This window comes from Glycine soja, chromosome 10 (genome assembly GCF_004193775.1).
Source record: "Glycine soja cultivar W05 chromosome 10, ASM419377v2, whole genome shotgun sequence".
Taxonomy (NCBI): Eukaryota; Viridiplantae; Streptophyta; class Magnoliopsida; order Fabales; family Fabaceae; genus Glycine; species Glycine soja.
Window position 1 is genome coordinate 36,905,834 of NC_041011.1, and position 26,836 is coordinate 36,932,669.

The window sequence follows — 26,836 nt, forward strand, 5'->3', positions numbered from 1 at the left end:
TATGCCAATATATCTGTTTACATATTTTATCACTTGTATTGAACTGGTTCCTCTTAAATAATCTTGTATTTTTAATAAATCTATAGGTTTTAATGTAAGATTTGACTTTTTCTTGAACTTCATTCAAGACTTTTGAGTTAAGCTGTATGCTTTTTGTTTGAAATATTTAACTACTTGTATACTTAATTTGGTGTAAATGCACTTGTGTAAATAATGAGAGGTTACATTTTAATGAGTCATGATTGTTGATTTTTGTGATAAATTTTGGATTTTAGGTAAAATATAAAAGCTATGATGAAATTGATGAAGAGAAAAGGTGGTGGAAGATACCTTTTGTTTTAGACTTTCTAAAGATAAAGGGTTTTGATTCTGCATTCAGAAATGTTATTGGTTCTGATACAGTACAGGCTGGCCAATTTGTGGAATATGCGTTTGGGCAGTTAAAGTCTTTTAACAATTCATATCTTCTGAAGGGCCAGCAGTCTGATATTAATAATGATAAGTATGACCCTGAAGGTACACGGGAGCTGAACGAATCTGTTTCTATATTCAATATGCCTTCTGAGGAAGCTGGTAGTTCAGAAGCCTCCAGTGAAGATTTCATTGAACAGAGGAACTCAAATGAATTTCACAAACAGGACAATGATACTGAAAATGGACATGCTTCTGAATCATTGTCAAAAGTTAGTGAGGAAGGGCTGTCAAATCAAATTTTTTGGAGGAATTTTGCTAATGTTATTAATTCTAGTATTGCTCAAAAGCTAGGTCTCTCTGTTCCTGAAAAGTTCAAGTGGGATGGATTGGAGTTTTTAAACAAAATTGGTTCACAATCGCAAAATATTGCAGAAAGCATTTATGTTCAATCTGGTCTTGCAATTCCTGGAGGCACAGATGATACAAATGATAAAATAAGCGGCCAACCTGCCATTGCTGCATTTCAGTCTTCAGTTCCAGAGGTCAAAAAAGCAACACAGAAATTGATGAGGCAGACTGAGTCAATTTTAGGAGGTTTAATGCTTTTGACTGCAACAGTTTCCAAAATAAAAGACGAAGGGCGTTCTTCAGAAGAGAGGATAATCAAAGAAAATTCTACCAAAGCAGGAAGCAATGATATACAATATTCTACAAGTCCAAAGTTTCCTAGCTCACAGAATGGATTAGTGTTGGATGATAAAAAAACTGAAGAGATGAAAGAGCTTTTTTCTACTGCTGAAAGTGCCATGGAGGCTTGGGCAATGCTGGCCACTTCACTGGGCCAACCTAGTTTCATTAAGTCTGAATTTGAAAAAATATGTTTCTTAGATAATGCATCCACAGACACACAGGTGTTTTGTTATATCCTCTTCAATAAGTTCACTTCTCTATTTTTTATGATTTTTTCAATTGTTTATGTAACATTCAAAAATCTATTTGTGATATATTGCCAATATCTTATTCCATGGACTGGTTTCTATTTTCTAAGCCATTAGAACTTTCAGGTTGCAATTTGGCGTGATTCCGCGAGAAGAAGGTTAGTGGTTGCTTTTAGGGGAACAGAACAGGTAGTTTATATTCTTTTTCTTTTAGGTTGAGTACAGCTTCTGGTTTCAGTTAAAGAAGCTTATACTTTTGATTTTTCAGACTCAATGGAAGGACTTAAGAACTGATCTAATGCTTGTGCCAGCCGGGTAACATTCATTTCCAACCTAGTTGTGACTTGTTTATTGGTTTAATTGGTTTAACTTTTAGCCATAAAAGGTGTTGTTTTCAGGTCATTGTATTTGTATCTAACTAGTATCTCACTGCTTTGATATATAGTTTTAATCTTGTGAAAAATTGTGCCTGTATTATATTAGATAAGTGTAATTATATTAAAATGCTGCTTGATTTTTTATTGATATATTTGATAACTTAAAATAATTGGTAAAATATTGAAAGAGATAAAATTAAAAATAATTAGGAAAGTTATAGAAAGTATTGGGAAAAACCCAATCCCACATCAGTTAGAGATAAGACCAAGATAGAATATATAAGTGGAAAGCAATCCTCACCCTGTAAGCTAGCTTTTGGGGTTAAGCCCAAAAATCACATTCTATGATGGTATCAGAGCCTATCCTAAATCCATCAAATGGACCACCCACCATGTCATCCACGCACCAAGCTCGATAGTGCTGGGCATGAGGGGGTGTATTGGGAAAAGCTCAAGTTCTTCATTGGCTAAAGATAACACCAAGACTTAATATATAAGTGGGAGACAACCCTTAGTCTATGAGCTAACTTTTGGGTTGAGTTAGGCCAAAACACACATTCCAAGAGAAAGCAATAGATGCATATTTGGGGGACAGTAGCCAGTAAGATATTTTATTTAGTTCATTATTGAAAAAGTACATCATTGTTTATGTTGTTGTTATTGACTATTATTACATCAAAAGTATTAAAAATATCACTTCTTCGTATCCTGTCAGTTTTTTAGATTATGCCATCTTAGGGCCCCCCCTCAAAATATCCATTGGTGCTGTGTCAAATAATAATTAATTTAGGGATTGAATTAAAATGCTTTTTGATTTCACCAGATGATTTCATCTTACAACTAACTTTCCTATGACTTTCATAGGCTAAATCCTGAAAGGATAGGCGGAGATTTCAAGCAAGAGATTCAAGTATGTTAACTGTTGGAAGGTTTATATATGTCAGACATGTTTAGTAGATGTCTAGAAGGCTTTAAGAACATAAGATTCATTTGTTGTTGACAATGGTACGATTATTGCAGGTTCACAGTGGTTTTCTAAGTGCGTATGATTCAGTAAGGACTAGGATCATTTCTCTAATTCGACTTGCAATTGGTTATGTGTAAGTTGTACCTGTAAAGAAATTTTATTACACCGAGCACACTGCCTTAAAACCAACCATGCTGTATTTCTTAACATATTTTGAAAATCCCTTTGCTTTCCAACTTGAAGCTTTTAAAGTGAGTCATTAAGTGTTTTTATGAATTATGTGACATAAATGAATTACATATTGTCATGAACTAGCTATACCCCCAAAAGCTTAAGTTTTGGGTGTTGTTACATCAGTACATTAATGGTTTAGTTACATCTCTAAACACCTCACACAAGAGCCCGTTGAACTTAAAGTGTTGTTAGCCCATTTACATCTCTAAACACCTCACACAAGTGATGGTTACACATTGCCTGTCGGATTGAATTGTCATTTTCTTAATTTTCTGCTTATGCTATTTTGTATGATTTGGCATAAAATTTCCTCATATGGCCAAAGTATTGACACAATGCTGATTAAGTTCATTTATTTTTTTACATGCTACTTTGTGATAGGTTCTAAGGTTATAATTCTGTATTAGGCAGTTATGACTTGGGACGTCACACTTATAGTATTATATACATGGTTTGATTGACAGGCTTGTAGGAGAGGATTAAGGTGTCAGTTTGTTGCTTATGGTGTTTGAAGGAGGAAACTCCTTGTAAGGGGGAACCCTTGTATGTTGAATGCTTGTACTGCAAACCTAGTCATTAAAGCGATTGTTTCTGTAATACAATTACTGTTTTGTGTCTCTAATTCTTGAGTCCAACACTATGCCAACAGTACATCTCAAATTTGATTTCGCATTGACAAACAAGGTATTTTTTGTGCCAGAGATGATCATTCTGAGTCGCTCCACAAATGGCATGTTTATGTGACTGGTCATAGTTTGGGTGGTGCACTGGCAACCTTGCTTGCTCTTGAACTTTCATCTAATCAATTAGCTAAGTATGTTTATTATTTCTCACATACTTGCATTTCTTCCATTTATATTTTATAATTTGTTTTAAGTTCTTATTTTTATGCAAATGAGCAAAATGTTATATTTACATTAATTAATTCAACTGTTGCCTGTTGGTTATACTCAGTATGTTAAATATATTTTATCTGGTTTTAATACCTACCGTTTAAGTTTATCTCTACCATAGTGTGTTGTCAGTAGTCATGGTTCTTTATATTTGTAGTAGAAAAGAGGGGGATAAAGAGAAAGGAAGTCATATTTCTAATTACAGAGGACTAACATGGCAATGTCACACACTGCATTTAGTGGTTACAAATCTTTACTAATAAAGTTTGGCAGCCTGTAAGTGATTTAGTCACAATTTACATAATTTATTGAGTTTCAAAATAATATATTAATGCAATGTAACAATAAAATTTATAAAACAAAAGGTGTAGCTTCATTTAAAATGTTGCTTCTTGTTCTTTTAAAAGGGCTTAATCGCACTTTTTACCCCAACTTTTTAATTTTTGGTGAATTTTACCTCCGACATATTAATTTGGCGCATTTTACCCCCAACTTTTAAGAAACTTGTGGATTTTACCCTCTATCATTTTACTCCTAACATAGTAGCATTTTTTACTTTGGACTTTTTATTTTTTTGGCAAATTTCACCCCCCAATTTTTGTGATTATTAATGGAAAAATGGCTGGGGCAAAATTCGTAAGTTTATTAAAAGTTGGGGGTAAAGTGTGCCAAATTAAAAAGTTGAGGGTAAAAAATGCAAATAAGCCTTTTAAAAGTTCCTATATTAATATATTAGTTTTTGAGAAAAAACTTAAATAATATTTATTTAAATAATAAGCTATTAAAGAATGATGAGGTATTAATAGAAACTGCATAAGTACAACCACATTTAAAAGAAAGTGAAGGAGCAAATAGAGAAATTAAAATGGTTGATTAAAAAAATACAGAATTTTAATTTAGAAGAGAAAACAATAAGACTTAGGGCCCACTTGAGGTGGTTGTGAGTTTTTGGTTTTGATTTTCAAATGCAACTTTTAAAACAAAAAGCGTTTGGCGAAGAAGGATTTGTGAATTTGATTTTTAACTCATTTTCAAAATACTTACATTCATTTTTCAAAACCAAGAAAAAAAGGATTTGTGAATTTAGTTTAGTTTTCAAACAAATGCACTCTTCCTACATTTGACAATGCCATTCCCGTTGTCACCACCGCCACCACCACTAATACTGTCGCTGCCATCACCGGCATTGCTACCAACACCAAAAATATTGGCACCACTGCCACTACCACCACCACCATACACAAGCACCTTAATTTTATTAGGATAGGAAATTTTCAAAATTAGTTTACTTTGAAACTAAAAATTAGAGATAAAACTGAAACTAAATTTTAAAAACTAAAAACTGCTTGTTGTTTTTGAAAAATTGAAACTCAACTAAAAACCACCCTAAATGGGGCCTTAAATAGTGAATTTAAGACAATCAATTATCGTAGATGGAAAAAGTAAAGCAAAAAATAGTAAACACTATCACCTCTTTTCTCATAAAAGTTGGTCCCTGTGAAAGAAGTGATGAGAGGGATTTTTTAACTCTTGTGTGTGGCTATTGCTTGTTGGGGGAGAAGGCTGAAGCTGAGAGCCTGAGATAATTTTTTACTTAAAACCCTGTTGAGATTCCACATCGAATACAGATATTGCTTAAGTAAAGCTTATAAATGCTTGGGTGAAGTTAGGCCGAGTCCAAATTCAAGATGATATCAAGTATCAACCTGGCCCCACAGAGTTTCCAGTGTTATCAAGCTTGGCCTGTGAATTTCCCAGGGCAATCTACCTGGCCCTGCATGTTTCCCAGTGTAATCTACCTGCTCCATGGCTTTTCAGTGCAATATTAAAAAAATGTGACATGCACAGTCTTGGGTGTGACTTGTGTGTGTTGAGATACCAGTACCCCATACCGACTACAAAAATGGCCAAAGTAGAGCTTGTCAAGTATAAACAATAAATAATATTTATACAAAAGTAGATAGAAATTTTATTTTGCCCCCCAGCTGCTGCAAAGGACTGCCACTGGTCCTGAGATTGACTATTGACCATGACTTAGTTTTTCATTGGCATAACATTTTTTAACAAGAATAGTTTTTAGTTTCTTTGTTGATTTATGTTGAATTTTTGGAGTTGAAGGAGATATTTGAGGTGATATTTTTTTTGCTTTTCTTTTCTCTGTTTCTTTTGCTTTCTGGATGAGTTTTGATTCTTTTTCTGTACTTTTATCTTTCAATAAATTCTTCCTTTATCAAAATAAATAAGGAAAATTAAAATTTTCAAATTCTTGTTAACATTTTCTAATTTAGAAACAACTACCCATTCAACCTGTTAATGATGTCCAGAGAGCGGTTATTGACTGCTTGAATTGAGTGATTATTGTGGCTAAACTGAATATTTTGTGTATGAATTGCCTGTTTTGAGTTTTCTCAAATAATTTTTTTCATTTGTGAAATTGTCCTTTCCATCAATGATATTATTATATGCAGATAGCTACCATTGAAGTTTGCTAATAGTATTTACCTTTATATTTGCTATATTTTCTGTGATACTTTAAAAAAAAAACAAATACTTCGGGGGATTTTTTATAAATGGGTCTGTATATTTTCAATAACTTTCAATTGGGTATCTATACAGACCTAACAATAGACTGGATCAAGGTACCCCATTGAAGACGTTTCTGAAACTATCAGGACCCATTTAAAAAATCTCAGAAAGTATAGGAACTGCAAATTAATTTACTGTAATATTTAAATTCACTCTTTCTGCCCTATTTTATATTCATGGCAGTTACTGTATGCAATAATCATTTTATTGTTTACCAGGCGGGGAGCAATTTCTATTACTATGTATAACTTCGGTTCTCCTAGGGTTGGTAACAAAAGATTTGCAGAAGTTTACAATGAGGTTAGAAAAGAGTATAACTATTTTGTTAATGTTTTCATTGCCTTGTTGCATACTATATTGAATTTATTGTCCATTATGTCCTTCAAATTCTTAAATTCTGAATCCTCCTGTATATTATTTTCTTTAACCTAGAGGCTTTTTGTCTTCTAAATTATCATGTTAGATAAAGTAGACATGTTTGTTTCCTTGTTTACATTTGTAAAACTGTTAACTGTTTTGCTCCTCTATCTGCAGAGAGTTAAAGATAGCTGGCGAGTTGTGAATCACAGAGATATTATACCCACAGTTCCCCGATTAATGGGTTATTGTCATGTTGAGCGACCTGTATTTCTTGCTGCAGGGGTTTTAAGACATGCCCTAGTGAGTGGTTATTATAATGCTTTGCACTCACACAAACCTTTGTTTAAAATTAAAATATAAGAATTTTCTCTTTTCCTGTCATCTACTGTCTTGTCAAAATTTAATAGCCTAATTGATTTGGCTATTATTGGCAATATTTAGGGAAAATGACTGAAATGAAGTTCTCAGTAAATAAAATAGAAACAATTAAACGCTTAAGTGGTTTATTGGGTCCATAAGTGGTTATTCATTTAGCACTGGTGAGCATTGTCAACAAATCAAGTAGTTAGTTGTTCTGAAACTGTTAACAATTTTGCCAAATTTTCTTACCATGTAATTCCCCCTTTCATTATTAATTAAACTTGAGATTTGTTTCCTTTTTTGCTTATTATTTGAATAATTGCCAGACTTGTTGACAATACTTAAATATATATGCTTTTGGAATTGTTTCTTAAACAATCTAGACATAATGAATGAAACCAATTAGGTAGTTAAGAAACTGGAAAGATAGATTGCAACTGGGTTTAATTCATTTGATATCATTAAATTATTTGATGTTTTAAGGATAAATTTGTCACCATATATGAGGAATTCTTTGTTCTCTCTGTAATATTTTGGGTGACACTGGCATCAATAGTTATACTATGTAATTTACACTCTTGTCAAGAGCATGTCAGTACATATGAAAGTTAATTGTTTGAGACTGACAGGAATAATTTCTTAAATTTTTAATGGATTGGACATCTTCTGATCTTTACTTTTACTAATATATCAAGTGCATGTCATCCAGGAAAACAAAGATATTTTGGGAGATGGTTATGAAGGTGATGTTCTTGGGGAATCAACACCAGATGTTATAGTCAGTGAATTTGTATGTTTCTTCTTTTCTAACTTTCAAGTAAATGCTTATTCTGTTTTTTCCACAAATTCACTTTTAGTCATGCATTTTGATTCCCCATGCATATTACATGTTATTCCAAATAGATATTAAGGGGTCGTTTGTTTGTGCTATATTTAATGAAAAAATTAATTTAAAAGAGATGTTTAATTATTTTTTTTATGATAATTAGATTTTTTTTTAAATAGTAACAATCCCAGGAATTATAACCTCATGCATGTCACTCACCTCATCATTGAGGTCAAATGAAAATTGGTAATTCCTAACAGATTATTTCTCATTCAAATGTCAGTTTCTATGTGATCGTAGACACCATGCATTTATTGAGAGGTGAAGGTTTTAAAGGGGTTAAAAATTAATCCCTTATTCCACACACTAGTTTTTTTTTTGGCTTGTCTTGAGGTACTTTGACTATGTTTGTAGCTGTACTTTTAGAATATTAATTATGCATCTCTCCGTTAAAATACTTGGTTGTTGTTATTGTATCTCTTTTAATATCAAGAAATTCTATGTAATATCTATTTTTCACTATATGCACTTGGCTTTTGCAGATGAGATAATTATGATCCACATTTTATATTTACTTTTGGTTCCATTTATTTTTCATTTCCGTAGAAAATATTTTTTTGCCGAAGTAGTGTTTATATATAGTTCAACGTTTGATTGAATACATGTTTCACATCACGTTCGTAAAATTTTGCATAACCCAACATCATTTTCTACTCTATTGTTTTGTCTTAAAATATTTAAAGTTCTGACATACTTCAACGAAAACAGCAAGATATCAACCATTTGATCATAATACTTATTTTTGTTCCTACAATTTGACATGCAAGATTAATAGTTTCAACTTTGTCAATCGATATCATTTTCTAAAAGAAGTTATTGATTAGAGTGAGTGTATGGAGTGTTATACTACTTAGTTTGTTCCCCAAACAATTATATTGTTAGGTAAATCCCCACCCAACTAGTTAGTTTGATATAGTTAGAAAGGTGGGATATATGTAATAAGTGAAAGTACAAGTAAGTTTTGAGTTTACGAAGTGTTATACTACTTAGTCTCATGCCTTGCATTCTTTTTGTCGTCAAAGTCACAAAGAAGCGTGAAAGTTTGCACCGCTTTCTTAGTTGCATGCATTGGGTACCATGATTATAACTGCAAACAAACCATGATGCCCAATGCATCATGGATAAGAAAAGATGGTCTTTCGGGCGTCTTGTGTTGGTTGGTAGATCCGTTTGTCATGCATAGCATAACCATGCCCTAATGCATTCATCATATCTCCTCTATGATAGGGTGTTGAAGTATTGGTCATCAGAATTTTCATTCTCGCAAACATGGGGTCGGACCAAGTGCCACCTTTTAAAAAAGGTTCTATCATGTCAAAGTCAAGAATCTAGAGCTAGCCAGCTTGCGGAAACTAGGGCAGCAAATGGATCAAGTTCAGCGTCAAGCCTTCAGCAAGGTATATGAGAAGATCTGAGATCTGGCAATGATAGAAGTGTCTGTTGAAGCCATTGCATCTCTCACTCAATATTACGACCAATCACTCAAATGCTTCACTTTTGGGGACTTTCAGTTAGCACCAACCATAGAGGAGTTCGAAGGGATCTTAGGATGCCCGCTATGGGAAAGGAAGCCATACCTTTTTTCCGGATTCTATCATTCTATGGCAAGAATAGCAAAGGTGGTCAAGATCTTGGAACAAGAACTAGGCTGAGTGAAGCAAAATAGGAATGGAGTGGCAGGGATACCAAGGAAGCGCTTGGAGGAGAAGGTGGAAGCTCTGGCCAGCATTCATCAACGTATTAGCTCTACTAGTGTTTGGGACAACACTATTCCCGAATGTAGATGAGTTGGTGGATCTTAAGGCGATCGACGCCTTTCTTGCTTATCACCACAGCATGGAAAGTCCGATCATCGCTGTTTTGGTAGATATATATGATACATTCAACTTGAGATGCGAGAAGAGCAGTGCAAGAATTGTTTGTTGTACGTCTGCTCTTTATGTATGGTTGGTATCTCACGTTTTTTATCATGAAGGTAGATCAGTCTGTCCCTTACAAGGTTATCGCATGTGCTCCGAAAAGGGTAAAACAAATTGGGAAGAACTCTTGCACACTTGATTTGAGGCCGCTGTCCCTTATGATGGGTGTGTGAGGTGCTAATACCTTCCCCATGTATGAACAACTCCCGAACCCTTATTTTTAAAATTTGCAGACCTCTTTTTGGTTTTTCTAACGTTTTCCTAGAATAAACGTTGGTGGTGACTTCCGCGCGTTCTCCTTTTTGGAAGACGCACCTTTGGCATTTCGCCTCGCCCTCCCGCTGAAGGGTAGGTTGTGACAGCTCTCATAGCAGGGCTAGGTTGATAAGGTGCTAGACAGTTCAATATAAGCAATGTTATGCCTTTCAGTATTCCATTGGCAAAACACTTTAAGCTTTTTGTAGATGAATGTTTGAAGGCAGATGTTGAGGTGGAGTACACGTCAAAAGTTTCCTATGCTAGTGCAGTTGGTTGCTTGATGTATGTTATGGTATGCACTAGATTGGATTTGGCACATGTTGTAAGCCAACTGTGTTTATGTGAGGAGCCTTGATGATGACTCTTTTATTTTTCTGCTACTATATGATTATGGTATGCTGATTGCTTGTAACAATTTGCGTGATGTAAATGAGTTGAAATCACTGTTGAGCAAGGAGTTTGACATAAAGGACTTGGGTCTTGCCAAGAAGATTCTTGGAATGAAGATTCACATGGACAGGAAATCCTGACGTTTATGGCTCTCACAACAGGGCTTGGTTGATAAGGTGCTAGACAATTCAATATGAGCAATGTGAAGCCTTTCAGTATTCCATTGGCAAAATACTTTAAGCTTTTTGTAGATGAATGTTTGAAGGTAGATGTCGAGGTGTAGTACACGTCAAAGGTTTTCTATGCCACTGCAGTTGGTTGCTTGATGTATGTTATGGTATGCACTAGATCGGATTTGGCACATGTTGTAAGCCAAGTCTGCAAGTTTATGTCTAACCCAAGCAAGCAACATTGAGAAGTAGTGAAGTGGATCTTGAGGTACCTAAAGGGTACAACAAGTCATGGTATTATGTTTGCCAGTTAGCAAGGTAATCCTTCAATTGTGGGATATATGGATTCTGACAATGTTGGTGATCTGGATGAGGTCTACAACAAGGTATGTCTTTACTCTTGTAGTTGGGCCTGTTTGTTGGAAGTCCATTATTCAGTCACTTGTGACAATATCAACAATTCAAGCAAAGTACATGACTGTAGCAAAGGCTAGCAAGGAACCTGTGTGGTTAGCAAGGGTAGTGAAAGAGCTAGGCATTGAGCAAGGTGGAGTTCAATTGTATTGTGATAGTCAAAGTGCTATTGATTTGACAAAGAATCAGGTATGCAATGCTAAAACAAAACATACTGATGTGAGGTTCCACAAGATCATGGAGTTCATGACATCTGGTCAGATTTTGCTCAGGAGGGTTCTCACTTTAGAGAATGCAGCTAATATGTTAACCAAGGCAGTCACAACTGACAAGTTCAAGCATTATTTGGACTTGTTGAATGTTGCTTAGTGTTAGACATGAGTGTAAGGACCACCTGTTGTTGGGTTGCGAAGCTAGTTGGGGGTTTAGGTAAAGCCCGTGGTACGCGTGATATTATATATTGTGATGTAATCTTATTGTTCACGAATTAGATATAGAAATAGTCGCCTACTCTCAAGGATGTAGGCACACTTGTTGAATCTCGCTAAATCTCTTGTTTTTCTTGTGAGTGTGATTTCTTTCATTCCCTTTAGAATTCTGATTGCAATTGTTAACAAGACCTAACTCAATCCAAAAAGCTAGTTAATGGGGGAGGATTATCTGAGCCTTATAATAATTTTAGTCATATTCTTAACTGATGTGAGACATCTTAACACACTTCTTATGCCTAGGGTTGAACATCTAGAGTGTGAAGTGTAGGATTAGACATATGCAAATGGCCTAACATTGGGACTGGATAGCCTCTTACTACCATATTAAAAGTAGATTAGCTCTAATCAACCTCAAAAGCTCAAGAAGGGAGGATTGGCCAAAACTTATAAGGAGTATTCTGGTCATACTCCTAAACAATGTGAGTCCCAATGTTTTCTTACTCCTAGCCTTATAAGGCTTAACATTGACCCTAGATATTTCATTGATGCAGAGTTTCAGAAGCTATTCTTAAATCTTAAGAAAATTTCCATCTATTCTAACTTCTTTCCTGATCTGTGGTTGAAAGTAACATTAGTCTATGCTCGTCTTCAGTTATTTTTCTAATAAAGATGTAACATGTTTCTGGTTTTTCTTTTTTTGGTGTTGCAATGGAGGCTAAGATCCTTGTCAACATGAATTTAATTAGAAAAGTTGGAAATACATGTCAGATGTGATGACCTATTCCTCCTTAAAATTTCAAGTTAATTTTTATGATGGCTAATTATTGGCAGCCAGGGGTTAAAGGAAGCCGCTCCCAAACTTTAAAGCACACCTTTACAATTTTGGAATGTTTCCAATTTTTTTCATAAAAAGAAAGTAGTTTAATATTTTGGCCTCAAACAGGTATAGTTTTGGTACCTGGAAACTATAACTCCTGGTTCTAACCCTGATATATCATATTTATCCTTAGGGCCTACCATGATACATCCTATGGACTCATATAAGCCAAAATAATTACTTTCACACCATTTAAGAAAGTCAGTTGAAATCATTTAATTTTACTAATTTTAAGTAAAAATAAGATTATTTCTAAAATATCCTTTATTGAAATTTGATATCATGAATAAAATATAGTCCTTGAAAATAGAGTTGTAATTAAATGAAGGGTGTTTTGGGAGTGCTATATTTAAATAGGGGTTAAATAAGTTAGATTTGCTTATATTTGAATCCTAGATACAAATAACATTTTTGCTTATATATGAATCTAGAGGGAGTAAATGTTCACCATATTAGAATATGACATTCTTCTCAATCTATCCAAATGTGCTATTTTTATTAGTTACGTTTTTAAGAATTTAAAGTTGATCTTTCTCTTACGTTTACCATTCCCAACTTTGATATATCCAGTTGAAGGGTGAGAAGGAGCTTATTGAGAAGTTGTTACAAACTGAAATAAATATATTCCGCTCAATCAGAGATGGAAGTGCTCTGATGCAGCATATGGAGGATTTCTATTACATCACGTTACTAGAGGTACAGTGCAATCTCGTAAAACTATTCTAAGTATCACTTGCCTAATTCTTCCATTGTTATTATCATTCTGGTCTGATTTTACTGGTATTATATCTAACTTGGGAAAAACTACTACGTCTTTGGGGAAAATACTAATTAAGTAGTTCGGATGGATTTTTTTAAAGTAGGCAAGGAATATTAAAAAAAATGAAATATACTAATTGAATTTTTTTTGTCTTTTACTGTATTATTTCTTTGAAGATAAAAATAAATTTCATAAGAACAAAGAAATGCATATTTTGATATTCTTTCTGGCCTTTTCAGAATTCATCATTCAGTTTAGGTATATAATAAACTCCTTTCATAATTATATTAATTTTATGTATCACAAATACCAAACTATTATGTTGTGCTTATCCATTAATAGTAATATCTGTTTTAATTCATACAGTACAGCGGGTTATTTCATTGTTGGTTATATTTGCCCCCTTGGGATATGGAAATGTATAAAGAAATTGTATTTGTAGGAAGGAGGTTGGGCAGGTCTCCTCAGCCCGTTTTCTTCTTCATCCCTCCTTTAAGAGAATTAATGATCATATAAAATTTGAAATGGATGTTATGTTAGTGCTCCAAAGATACAAGTGACATCAATTAGGACCTCGAGAAAGTTGACTTTAATGTAGTCCTTCAATTATGGAAGGGACATCAAAATTTCCCTTTCGTTTTGGACCATGAGGAAGTTAATGGAACATTTGATTGAGGGGCTAAATTGATACCAATTTTCTTTAGAGAACCAAATTGATGTCGTTTTTTATGATGAAGTATCAAATTGATGTTCAACTATGTTTAGAGGACCAAATTAACGTCACTTGTATCTTGTATAATCAGTTCATGATAAAGTATTAAATAGGTATTGACTCCTTTTTTAATGATGTCATTATGCAATTTCCTGTTCTTGTATAATTAGTTCATTCTTTCATTTTTTTTTCCGTTATTAATGTTTGGCACTGCATTACTGTTTAATTCAGAATGTAAGGTCAAATTACCACCAAGCTGTGTCAAGGTCAGAACAAGATCAAAACTATAGACTATAATGATCCAACAAGGGTTTGTTCTTACGAGGCTGGCCAGCAAGTCTTCCTTGGCCAACCAGAAGTATACTTGTATATAAGGTGTTGAGGGAGAATACATATATTTGAGATCACATGCAGGCTTGCAGCCAATTCTTTACTGGTATGGTGGGCTGTACTCAAGTCTTAACTGTTAAACATACATTTTGTTCATGGTTATCAAACTCTCGATTTAACTCGTTAACTCTTACGAGTTTACGAGTCCACTTGTTCTTTGCGAGTTGACTCTTGAGTAAACTCTTTTTTTTAGTAGACTCTGAGCAAACTTTATAAACTCTAAGTAAACTCGGTAGACTCTCGAGTTTACCACCGAGTCAACGAGTTAGCAAGTTAAAAAAATTAGACCAAAATGTAAGTTATTTTTTATTGTTTCTTGTATGTTTAGCATTCAGCATACCTTCATTTAGTCTGTTATTCTCAAATATAAAATCACCTTTAATAATATCAAACCCTTGTTCTCTAATAACATCAAACCTTCGATGAGAATGATTTACCACTACTATAACGTCTGCAAGTTATTATCTAGTAGTGATATATTATTACTAGACTTGATTATTTAAATATTTTGAACTTTATAATTCATTGTTTTGTTTTATTATATTGTTGAAATGCTTAATTAGTATGTTATTTATAGATATTTTATTATTATTTTTATAAGTAGACTCTTACGAGTCTACGAGTTGAGTCCACGAGTCAAGTTTATGAAACTCTCACGAATCTGTATAAACTCTCGAGTTTGATAACCTTGATTTTGTTTACCTTTCAAAAAGCTTTAACATAGTTTTTTCGTTTGGTTGCATTAGTTGCAAGAAAAGTAAAAATTGGTTTTCTGCTTGCATCTACTGATGACTGACTGGACCTTGTTGGTTATTGGTACATAATTACTCCACTATATTTCAACTTGTATGATAAGCTGCAGCTTTAATTGGTTTCAACTTGTATGATAAGCTGCAGCTTTAATTGGTTCACATTGTGAGTTTATGACAGATGAATTATATGTAAGCATGAGCTCAGTATATCCTGAGTTTCTTTTCTGAAACTACTGTAATCTGTTCTTGTGGTTTTCTTTATTTTTTTCATTTCGTTTAGTGAAGTTTCAAAACGTTTCAAGTCATTTTCCAGAACTGAGTAAAACTTGCTATTTATCATTTTCCTCATTAAGGAAACAACTTGAAATGTGGCTATATTTGGCATGGTTAACATTCTCTGGAATAACATTCTGTTTTATTAATAAAACTTGCATGAATTGGCAGCGACGAAAATGGCAGCAATGCAGTATGTCCAGTATAGTGTTTGCAAATGGAACCGAAAAGCCACGAGTTACTAGAGGAGGACTGCAAGGAGCAAAACTTACTAACAAATTTTATAGTTTAAATATTATAGTTATTTGCCTTATGATGATAGAAATTGATGTTATAGCATGCATGTCAAATATTCAAAGATAGAATATATGATTCTTGTTCTGATCTCAAGCATTTATAGTCTCATGGATAATGTAATTTATGTTGTAAATTATATATTGTTTTTTTTCTTTTTCTTGTGGGTTACATGTTACTGTTGGATTGTCTTGTATTATTATATAATATTGGTGAAAGATTTAGTTGTTGAAAGATTCAGCAATTTTAAGATGATGATCTATTTATTGCTGGTATTTATTTGGATTAAAAGCCACATTACCATTTCCTAAAGAATTAAACTGAACTGAACTGGTGATAGTAACATTAGTTTATAGTCCAGACAGCGCTCCGGTAGTGTGTCTAGGAGGGATAGGGATCTAATGTGAAATGACTCATGGTAGTAAGATTAATCTAACAATTTAAAATTTTGATCCGCCATAAACTACTGCATGTGAAGGTAGTCCACCTTAGTCTTCACCGAACAATTAAGGTTAATATAATATATAAAAGGCGGTGTCTAGGGTGGATTATGAAGACAAGTGATCTTTGGATCACAGTTAGTGATTGTTGGGTTAATCTTATTCTTATATTAATACCATACACCCTTCACACAAAATTCTTTCTCCCTTTCATCTTCTCCCTTTGCATCTTCGCATAATGATACCTCCTCTCTTCCCACCATTGCCAACCTCAACCCCTTCGTCATCATTTTCTTTGCCGAGCCCTGCTCTGTTCACACCCCTTACTCCCCTTCCTTCCCCGAACGACTTCCTCCAGTGGGCCAGGATGCCAATATCAACATCTGCTCGTCGACGTGGGACCCACTTTCATGAAGGGTGAAGAGTCTAACTGTCATCTCTTAGTCAATGGCCACCATAGAAGGAGGAAGTGCTCACCGACCTCTACGCTCTCTAGTGGACCTGAAAATTTCTGGCGAGTTTTTGGTGAAGGCCACCACTCAGATTGCTTTTGGGCTATCGTAGCCCTTTTTTCATTTCCATCTTCCTTTTCTTTGATTTATTTTTCCTCCTTTTTCTTCCAAATTTTTCTATATCTCCTGGAGGAAGTCGTTCTGATCTTCCATCTTCCATCTTCCATCTTCCTTTTCTTTGATTTATTTTTCCTCCCCGAACTGCTGAATGTTTGAGCTGAGGCATTGTTTTAGATGCAGTTGTGCTTTTGTAATGGAAACGATGGTTGCAACCCTAAGCCATTAGTGTTGATTGCTGATAAAGAGAGCCTGTAATCGAGGGGAAGAATGAAGGAATCAGGAAGGAAGGTAGTTGAAAACGTAAGAGAGAGAAAAAAAGAGAAAAAAATAGATACCAAAAGGGTATCGTATTATCGTATGATTGAGATGAATCTTGCCATGTATAAAAGTGATGGGTGTTGCTAGGTGTACCCAACATTATTGCTGGTGTATCCAACATTTTTTTAAAATATCAAAATTGTCTCTGTACTTTTTTTGCATTTATGATGGTGTGTGTGAGGATGATCCATAAATCGTACGAATCAAGTTGATCCGTAAGGTTGATACGGATCAAGTTAATCCGTAAGACTTCTACGGATCAAGTTGATCCGTATTGTTCCGTAAAAGACTTACAGATCAAGTTGATTCATAAAAGACTTACGGATCAACTTGATTCGTAAGTCTTTTACGGATCAACTTAAATGACTTACGAATCAAGGATATTTTCGTTATTTCACCTTAAATGCTAGATGCACCAGCAATAATACTAGGTGCACCTAGCAACACCCAAAAGTGATCCACATAAATAATCAATATTATCTACTTTACTTTACAGGACTAGTCCAACTCCAAGTAAACGTTATCTTACCGAAAAACGGTTAGAAGCATCCTTCACATCCCCAAATCTAAAACAATGCAGGTGCGTTTGGTATCGTAGGTTGAGCTGAGAAATAAAGTTGACTAGTGTGGGTCCAATGGTGAAATTAATTTTGCTCTCTCCATTGGTGGAATAATTTATTTATTTATTTTCACTCTTTTCATTGTAGGCAAAAAAGTCACTTTTATCATTATTTTAACCTTTTCTTTTCGGTTATCCGCACTAAGCATTTCACAAGGGAGATAACAAGTTTTAAACTGTAATTTACTTAATGGAGCAAGTTGTTTTTACTAACCAAACCACTTTTTTTATTATACTAAACAAACAATTTTAATTCAAATATTTTTACTCTATTTTCTTCTATTTCTCTTCAATCCAAGCAACTTCTCTTGCTGGCCTATTTCTTACTTATGGTGTGTTTAATAAAGATGAGAGAAATAAAACAGATAAAAATAGAGATATGATTTTTAAAAAAAGGAGAAATAGAATAAAAATAAAGTTGATTGTTAGGTTATTTTCTTTAAAAGAAAAAAATGTTTAATACAAATGAAATAAAGAGGAGAAAATTTAATATAATTTTAAACTTTCATTAATGCCCTTCATGTTCACCAAATTTCACTCTCACCTAACACATTTCACGTTTCTCGAAAGACCTACAATGAAAAGAGGGTTCCATGCTCACTTGATCTGTGTGTGCAACACATCACACCCTACCAACAACACCTTGTACAGGGTGCTTTCTTGGCAAAATGAACAATGATTTTTTCTATTTAAATCAACTTATCTCAGTGACAAATCTGCACCAGTGGGACCCACACTTTATTTTAAAAAAATTGTTGCCATTTCATGTGCCCTAAACCGCAGAAATTTGTGGTAGATCATGTGGCCTTCTCTGCATTTCACTTCTCTTTCACACGTTATTTCACTGATACCAAATACACAGTTAGAGATGACAAAATGACCCTATCAATGGGTAAAATAAATAAATAATTTGCTTATTAAGAGGAAGAAACAAGAATTAAAGTTAGAGATATCAAAAGCGATTTACCTAACCAGATCTAGCATGTCAAGGTGTGAAAAACAAGTTAGATTGGTCTGATTTTCATATAGGCCACATGATCTATACCCCATACTATTGACTTACATTAATTTTTTTTATCTTAAAAAATTACCATTATTTTTAAAATTCATTTGATATTAATTAAATTTTTACAATACAATGACTTATAGTTATTATTTTTATATTGATACGATAATTTTTTTTCAAACTCTCCATTATGCTCCAATGCCCAAAATTCATGCACGAATTGTATTAAATTTGAAATTTACTCTCTTATTGCTATACAATTATGGAGATGTGCTTGGATTCTACATATGTATTTGGACTTACTTTGGATATTGATTTTTTTGTACTACTGTATGAATATTGATATGATCTACTAGTTCCTTTGAATATTGACATGCATAATGTACTATGTGTTACCGTAGTAATCACTGCCAAGCCATTACCGTTCTTTAACCTAGTTACTATCAAATTGCTTACATTTGTCAATTTTGTTTCAACCATCAGCATGGTCTTGCTCTCCCATTAGTGAAAATATGTTTTGTCATCCTTATATGGTTTTATATTTTTTTTTTTTTGCTTTTAACTTTCCATGTATTTTGTTATTGGAAGCCTACAACCCTATTTCGACAAATTGTTACCGTCTTACTTGGAATGGAAACAATCCTTTGCAAAAAAGAAGACATGGTTGATGTAAACTTAAAGTCTACATCTGATGGTGCACAGTCTCAACCTCAGTCAAGTGGATATGTTTGTTAAATATACTTTAGTTGATACAAGTTCTATCTAGAAAACTTAAACAAGAATATACAAGTGGTCTAGCAACCCTTGACACAAGTAGTAATGACTAGTGTTCCTTAATTAACTCTTGGGAATGGAATAAGTCATATAAAAAGGAAATAGTCATCTTATATGCACTCAAGATCGTCGGTCAAGTAAAAATCTGTCATAATGTACTAAAGTAGTAAAGTTGCCCTACCAAAATTGAAGTATGTTCATTGTACCCTATAAAACGTGTGATAAGTTTAAAATCTATCTTGTTCATTTGGATTGACATATGTGTGTGTTTAACCTATTCATTTGAATCAATTTGTTCATTGTGCCACAATTTTCATTCTTGCCACTAATTTCTATCGATAAGTATTAATTAGTAAAACTTAAATAACATGGTTATTAACTTAAAAAAATGCACTTTTTCTTTTATCTATTAGGCATATGTGACTGTTAGGTTTTTTAAATAATGGAAATATATGATGCCGTGTATTTTTTACAACATTTATAACAAGTGTTTTTTTTTCTTTTCTAAATAAACATGCTATTTTATAACTGTCTATAAGGTATTTTATGTAATTTTGTAATAAAAAACATTTATACAATTGTTATTCCAAAACAAGTTAAAAATCATTTTTAATTAAATATATATTTTTTATAATTATAACTGAACACAAAACATTTTTCACTTTTATAAGAATCACTTATAAATAGATGACTTTTATTAAAAACACTTATTTTAAGCCAAAACAAACTCAGCGTACATACATAGACCCGAGAGTAGTTAGAGAGCACCAACTCCTTTCTCTTTGAAGCAAATGTAGAGTGGCAAGCATTATCATCACTTCACTTTGCTAAATAAAAAAGAAAAGCAATGTGTTCCCATTCCAAGAAGACTCTCTATCTCTCGACTCCTCACGAGATTCACCTCGTTCCCTCCAACATCTCCAACTCACTGACACCATAACCCAAAGCCTCCTCAAAAACTCCTATATTGCAATCTCCACCATTCCATGATCCCCTGCATCTCACACCATGTCACTTACCGTGTCCTCTTGGCCCCCACCCTCTTCCTCGCTCCTGCCAAACCTTCTTCCACTTGCTCACATCACAAAAAAATACCCACAAACTCGACCTCAACGCCCACCTCATCCTCTTCTATCGCCTCTTCACTGCTAAAAAATTTGCCTCAATGAGAACCCTTTTGAAGTCCCTTGTCACCACTGAACACCCCATTTGGGGGCATAGTTTCTTTGGTTGATGAATGTGAATTTGAACCCCATTTTGTTGAGACTCCATATGACATGTTGTTCAGGGTGTGTGTTGATAATAGGATGTTTAGAGATGCCCTTAAGGTGTTTGATTATGTGATGACAAAAGGGTTGGTGGTACAGGCTAGGTCTTGCTTCATGCTTTTTCTTGCTTTGAAGAGGTGTAATGAGGTTGAGTTCTGTGTGAGGTTCTTTCGAAGGATGGTTGAGTCTAGCCATGTTGATATCGGGGTTCAATCGTTGACGGTTATGGTTGATGTGTTGTGTAAGAGAGGGAAGGTTGGGAGGGCTAAGGAGTTGATGAAGGAGATGACTGTGAGAGGTGTCGTCAAGTGTTAATTATAATGTGCGAGAGGAACGTGGAGATGGATGTTTTCGTTTACAAGTCGATGATAAGTTGGACTTGTAAGGCGGGGAATGTTAGAATGGTGTCAGCTTTGTTTGATGAGATGATTTTGAGAGGCATTGTTCCGAATACTCATACTTTTGGGGAATTGATTAGTCGTGTGTGCAAGGTTGGGCAAATGGAGGTTTTGAAGATCTTGTTGGAAGAGATGCAGAGTAAGGGGGTTGATTTGATAGTGGTAATATTTAACATGATGATGGATGGTTATTATATAAGAGGAATGGTGGATAAAGCTTTCAGGCTGCAAGACACCATGGAAAGGAAAAGGCTTGAAGTGGATGTGTTTATATACAACATTCTTGCTAGTTGGCTGTGTAAATTGCATGAGGAAGCCAATAGGGTCTTAACTGTAATGGTAAAGAAAGGAGTGGCTCCAAATGTTATGACTTGCACTACGTTTATTGAGATATATTGCAAAGAAGGAAACCTTGCAGAAGTTGAGAGGTTCTTAAAAAGTATGGAGAAAAGGGGAATGGTGCCTAATATTGTTAAGTATAGTACTCTAATAGACACTATAGCAGGAATGAAAAAGTTAAGCGAGCTTATGTGTTACAAGCTGAAATTATAGAGAAGGGGCTATTGCCAGACGTATTTACTTACACTTCACTGATACTGGGGGAATATATTGTTGACAAGGTAGATGAGGCTCTGAAGCTTTTCAATGAAATGCAGTAAATGACATAAGAGGAAACATGAAGACATATACGACAATTATTTCTGGTTTATCCAAAGAGGGTAGAGCTGATGAAGCTTTTAAGTTGTTTGATGAGATGATGAGAATGGGTCTAATACCTGATGATAGAGTTTATGCAGCACTTGTTGGTAGCTATCAGAATCCTATTGCATATTTTATTTCCTTTTATAGATAGGATTTAAATCCCATAATTAGGAGATTTGATTAGCTGCATATTTTGTATTTATGATCAGGAATCATTGACCCTTAATTATAGGAGTTTCCTTTTTTAGATTACCTTGTATTCTATTTAAGAGCACATGCTCTTTTATCAGTAAAATTAGAAAATTATCCTTTGACATGGTATCAGCCCTCCAAAATCTGTGGAAGCCTGTGTAAACTTATGGCCTACACTGCCACACGTTTTTTCTTTCGCTGCGCGGCCTGCATTGTCATTTTCCTCCCTCCCTTTGACGATCTATATTGCCATTTTTTTGCCCTAAAACACCCTCCACACCTTTGAATCTCACCCAACAAAACTGAGAATGTCTACAGTAGCCAATAACCTCGTCCAAGCCAAAAATACCGGCACTGTTGAGCTGGAAAATATTCAACCCAACCTTCGTCTCAATGGCAAAAACTACCTCAAATGGTCTCACTTTGTCCAAACCTTTCTAAAAGGGAAGGGCAAATTGAATCGTCTTATTGAAAAAGATGTCCTAAAATCCATAGATGTTACCTTTGGTGCATGGGATGAAGCAGATGCAATAGTGATGTCATGGCTGTGGAATTCCATGGTGCCAGAGTTGAGCGATGCTTGCATGTTCATGAAGACCGCCAAGGATGTGTGGGAGAGTTGTAAAAAAAATTATTCCAAGGTTGGTGATGCTGCTTAAATTTATGAAATTAAAATGAAGATTGCGACTACCAAACAAGGAGATTGATTCGTTAGTGAGTATGCCCAGACTTTGCAGAATCTTTGGATGAAGTTAGACCATTATGAACAATTTGAAGCAAAATGCATAGAAGATGCTGATTTACTCAAACGTTACAAGGAGAAGGACATAATCTATAAGTTCTTGACAAGGCTAAATAGTGAGTTTGATCCTATAAGAATTCAAGTGCTAGGAAAGGAGTATCCTCACTCAATGAAACCATGGTTGCCTTCCGAGAAGAAGAAGCACGTAAGGGGTGATGATGGAGCCTCAATCCACCAAAAGTTTTGCCTTAATTTCACAAAAGGGAAAAAAGATTGATAAATGGCAGACCAATCAACCTGAAGGTGAAGCCCCCAAGATGAAGATCGACAAAAGGAAGAACAAGGATTCTCTATGGTGCTCAACGAGGAAAACCACCACAACCCCATCTAGCTCAGTCAGGTGCTGTAGCGAGCAGTCCTTCCAGACCCCTTAAAGATTACAATACAGAAGAAGTTTAAAAATTGAGGGAATTCCTAGAGATAGTCAAACCCACAAACACAGGTAGTTCTTCCTTGGCATTCTCAGGTACTTCTCAAGCCTATGCTCTCAACGTTCTACAATCTATTGCACAAGGGACATGGGTTGTTGATTCTGGAGCTACGGATCACATGACCCATTCCTCTACTGAATTTATCTCATATAGACCTTGTCTCAGCAATAAAAAAATTGCAACTGCAGATGACACATTTATTACAATTGTTGGAAAGGGAGTTAGGATTTAATTTTGAGAGATGCTTTACATGCACCAAAATTATCTTCCAAACTGCTTTCTATTCATAAACTTACAATGGATTTACAATGTTTGGTGACATTCTCTCCTACACTTTGCAAATTTAAGGATCAGGGAACGAGGAAGATGGTTAGAGTTGCTAGGGAGGAAAATAGGCTCTACCTTTTTGAGGAAGCTTGTGGGACATGTAGCACTATGAGTCAACTTCCATTGTCTTTGTTGTCAAAGTCACTACCTTCCCACAATAAAGACATCTGGTTGTGTCACTATCGTTTAGGTCACCCTTCATATTTAGTACTCTAAAAATTATGTTTCCTAGCTTATTTCAAGGATTAGACATAGGAGTGTTTCATTGTGATGATTGGGAATTTTCAAAACACAAACATGTTAGCATTCCTATCAGTAATAAAAGAATGTCAGTTCCTTTTTCCTTGGTATAGTGATGCTTTAGGTACATCCATCATTCCAAATATATATGGGGCCCGCTGGTTTGTCATTTTTATTAATGATTGCACTCGGGTATCTTGGGTGTAACTCTTGAAACAGAAAAGCGGTTAGATATTCCAATTTTTTTTAGATGATAAGAAATCTGTTTGGGACAACCATCAAAGGATTTTGTTCTAATAGTGCCAAAGATTATTTTAACCAAGCATTGTCTTCCTTCTTCAATGAACATGGAATTATTCATGAATTATCATGTGTCCACACCCATAACAAAATGAGGTGGTAGAACGGAAAATTGAGCATTTTCTAGTTGTTACTCGAGCATCTTTATTCCACACAAATGTTCCAAAACAATATTCGAGGGAGGCTGTCCTTACTGCTACCTACTTGGTTAATCGTTTACCCTCTCAGACTTTTCAAAACAGCAGTTCCATTCAACTATTCTCCAAGTTTTACCCACACTTTAAAACTTCAAATAACCTTGTTTCTAGAATCTTTGGGTGTGTGTCCTTTGTCAACATCCATTCTCCTCGTTGAGGAAAACTTGACCCTTGAGCTATCAAATTCATATATGTTGGTTACTCCTCTACCCAAAAGGGATACAAGTGTTATCATCATGCCAGAAAAAAAGGTCTTTGTGTCTATTGATGTCACTTTTTGTTGAAACTGGATGTTTCTTTTCCCAACCTCATATTTAGAGGGAGAACTCATGCATGGAAGATAACAGTGATTTGTTCAAGAATATTTCATTCATCTCCCCAAGCGAATCCAAATACTTGAGTCAAGTCCTATACACATTTCTTCCAGTTCTATACACACTCCCCCTGCCCTTGCTTTGAGTCCAAAGACAACCGGAACAAAAAAATCAAGTGCTGTCATCCCTACAAGTTTACACACAAAGGGAAAAACCTATTATCCAACCTGTGCAAGTTTCAGATTCTAAACTAATACCAAGTAAATCACTGGTTTTTGCTTGGAGGCTAATTAGGGACAGACTTCCAACTAGGATGAATCTTAGAAGGCGGCAGGTTTTGATAAATGAGGTTCAGTGCCCATTTTGTGGAGATGTAGAGGAGGAGGCTGCACATTTATTTTTTAGCTGTAAAAAGATCCTACCCTTATGGTGGGAGTCTTTATCTTGGGTTGGATTAGCAACAACATTACCTCAAAATCCTAGGCACCACTACCTGCAGCACATGGCTGATTTTACAGGGGGAAAGCAACTCACAAGATGGAGATCCTGGTGGATTGCTATGACTTGGACAACTTGGAAGCACAGAAACAAAATTATTTTCCAAAACGACACGTTTGATGGAAGTAAATTGCTTGATGAGGCACTTCTAGTACTCTGGACATGGATTAGAAATATGGAGAGAGACTTTGGAACACATTTTAATCAATGGTCCTCCAACCTAAAGGAAGTGTTTAGTAAATAGGCTGGAGAGGATTCAGAATCTATGTATCATTAGCTTGTTGTAAGCGGTTCTGTTATAAAACAGCAACCAAATGCACAAATTTATCTACAATGTAACCTTAGTACCTTTGGTACTTCTCAATATATATAATATCTATTTTTGCTGAGCAAAAAAAAAAAAAAGATTCTAAACTAATACCTGAAACTGAAACTAATGAGACTATCTTGAAAGAGCATAATATGCTCCTTGAAATTGAAACTGATGGGATTGTTTTTGGAGGAGCAGAATATGCCCACTAATTCTGAGGATTTTCCAATTGCAATAAGGAAGGGAGTTAAAACATGTATACAAAGGCCAAGGCATCCATTGTCTCACTTCATGTCCTATGATAAGCTGTCCAGCAATCATAGAAGTTTTCTTACTCATTTAAACACACTCACTATCCCAAAAACTGCTAATGAAGCATTGAATAGCAAAAAGTTGAGAAAAGCTATGAAAGTTGAAATCCACAAGAGAAAACTTGTTGGTTGTAAGTGGGTATTCACTATTAAATATATGGTTGATGGGACACTAGAAAAGGTATAAAGCAAGATTAGTAGCTAAGGGGTATACTCAAACATATGGGATTGACTACCTTGAAACTTGTTCTCCTATTGCAAAAATGAACACTATAAAAATATTGTTATCTCTAGCAGCTAACTACGGATGGAGTTTGCAGCAATTTGATGTCAAAAATGCTTTCCTACATGGCAACCTTGAAGAAGAAATTTACATAGAGGTCCCACCTAGGTTTAACTTTGAGAAAGGAAAGGTTTGTAAGCTAAGGAAGGCTTTCTATGGATTGAAACAGTCCTCTAGGGCCTGGTTTGGCAGGTTTGCTACGGTGGTGAAGGCAATGAGGAAACAAAGTCAAGGAGATCACACTTTGTTCATTAAGTATTCAACTTCAGGGCGAGTTACTCTACTAATTGTCTATGTGGATGATATAGTTGTAACAGGGAATGACCAAACAGAAATAGACATCCTAAAATGGTGTTTGAATAGAGAGTTTGAGATTAAAGAGATAGGCAAATTAAAATACTTTCTTAGCCTTGAAGTGGCACATTCTCGTCAAGGTATTTTCATCTCCCAACAGAAATATGTGTTGGATTTATTATCTGAAACTAATAAATTGGGATGCAAACCAGTAGAAACTCCTATTATGCAGAATCACAAATTGAGTGAATATGTTGAAGATGCAATAGTGGACAGAGAATCCTATCAAAAATTGGTTGGAAAATTAATCTATTGTCTCATATCAGGCCAGACATAGCTTATGCAATGGGAGTGGTTAGTCAATTCATGCATAATCCCAAAGAAAATCATCTTAGAGTTGTTTACTTCATTCTGTAGTACTTGAAAGGTTCTCCTGGAAAGGGCATTTTATTTAAAGAAAAAAAGGAGAAATGACTTTGGAGGCCTATACAAATGCTGACTATGCTAGATCTATAGATGACAAAAGATCCACCTCCGAATATTGTACTTTTCTTAGAGGAAACTTAGTAACTTGGAGGAGCAAAA

The 26,836-nt window shown here is 34.8% G+C and overlaps 1 protein-coding gene and 1 pseudogene across 3 annotated transcripts in view; both read left to right on the forward strand.

The window, feature by feature from the left end:
- LOC114371099 overlaps positions 1–15,895 on the forward strand; it is a 28,915-nt gene extending 13,020 nt beyond the window's left edge. Inside the window, exons 8-19 of one of the 3 annotated variants that reach the window (XM_028328512.1) lie at positions 276–1,325; positions 1,479–1,541; positions 1,621–1,667; positions 2,594–2,639; positions 2,750–2,829; positions 3,631–3,744; positions 6,628–6,709; positions 6,944–7,069; positions 7,839–7,919; positions 13,045–13,170; positions 14,178–14,382; positions 15,533–15,895. In XM_028328512.1, the coding sequence (XP_028184313.1) occupies positions 276–1,325; positions 1,479–1,541; positions 1,621–1,667; positions 2,594–2,639; positions 2,750–2,829; positions 3,631–3,744; positions 6,628–6,709; positions 6,944–7,069; positions 7,839–7,919; positions 13,045–13,170; positions 14,178–14,243 (1,881 nt within the window). In that variant the 3' untranslated portion in view covers positions 14,244–14,382; positions 15,533–15,895. Of the gene's footprint in view, positions 1–275; positions 1,326–1,478; positions 1,542–1,620; positions 1,668–2,593; positions 2,640–2,749; positions 2,830–3,630; positions 3,745–6,627; positions 6,710–6,943; positions 7,070–7,838; positions 7,920–9,242; positions 10,146–13,044; positions 13,171–14,177; positions 14,383–15,532 lie in introns of those variants that run through there. The other 2 variants (XM_028328513.1, XM_028328514.1) reach the window with 2 other exon arrangements.
- A 4,424-nt stretch (positions 15,896–20,319) lies between these two features.
- On the forward strand, positions 20,320–21,941 carry LOC114370341 (annotated as a pseudogene).
- The last annotated feature ends 4,895 nt before the right edge of the window (positions 21,942–26,836 follow it).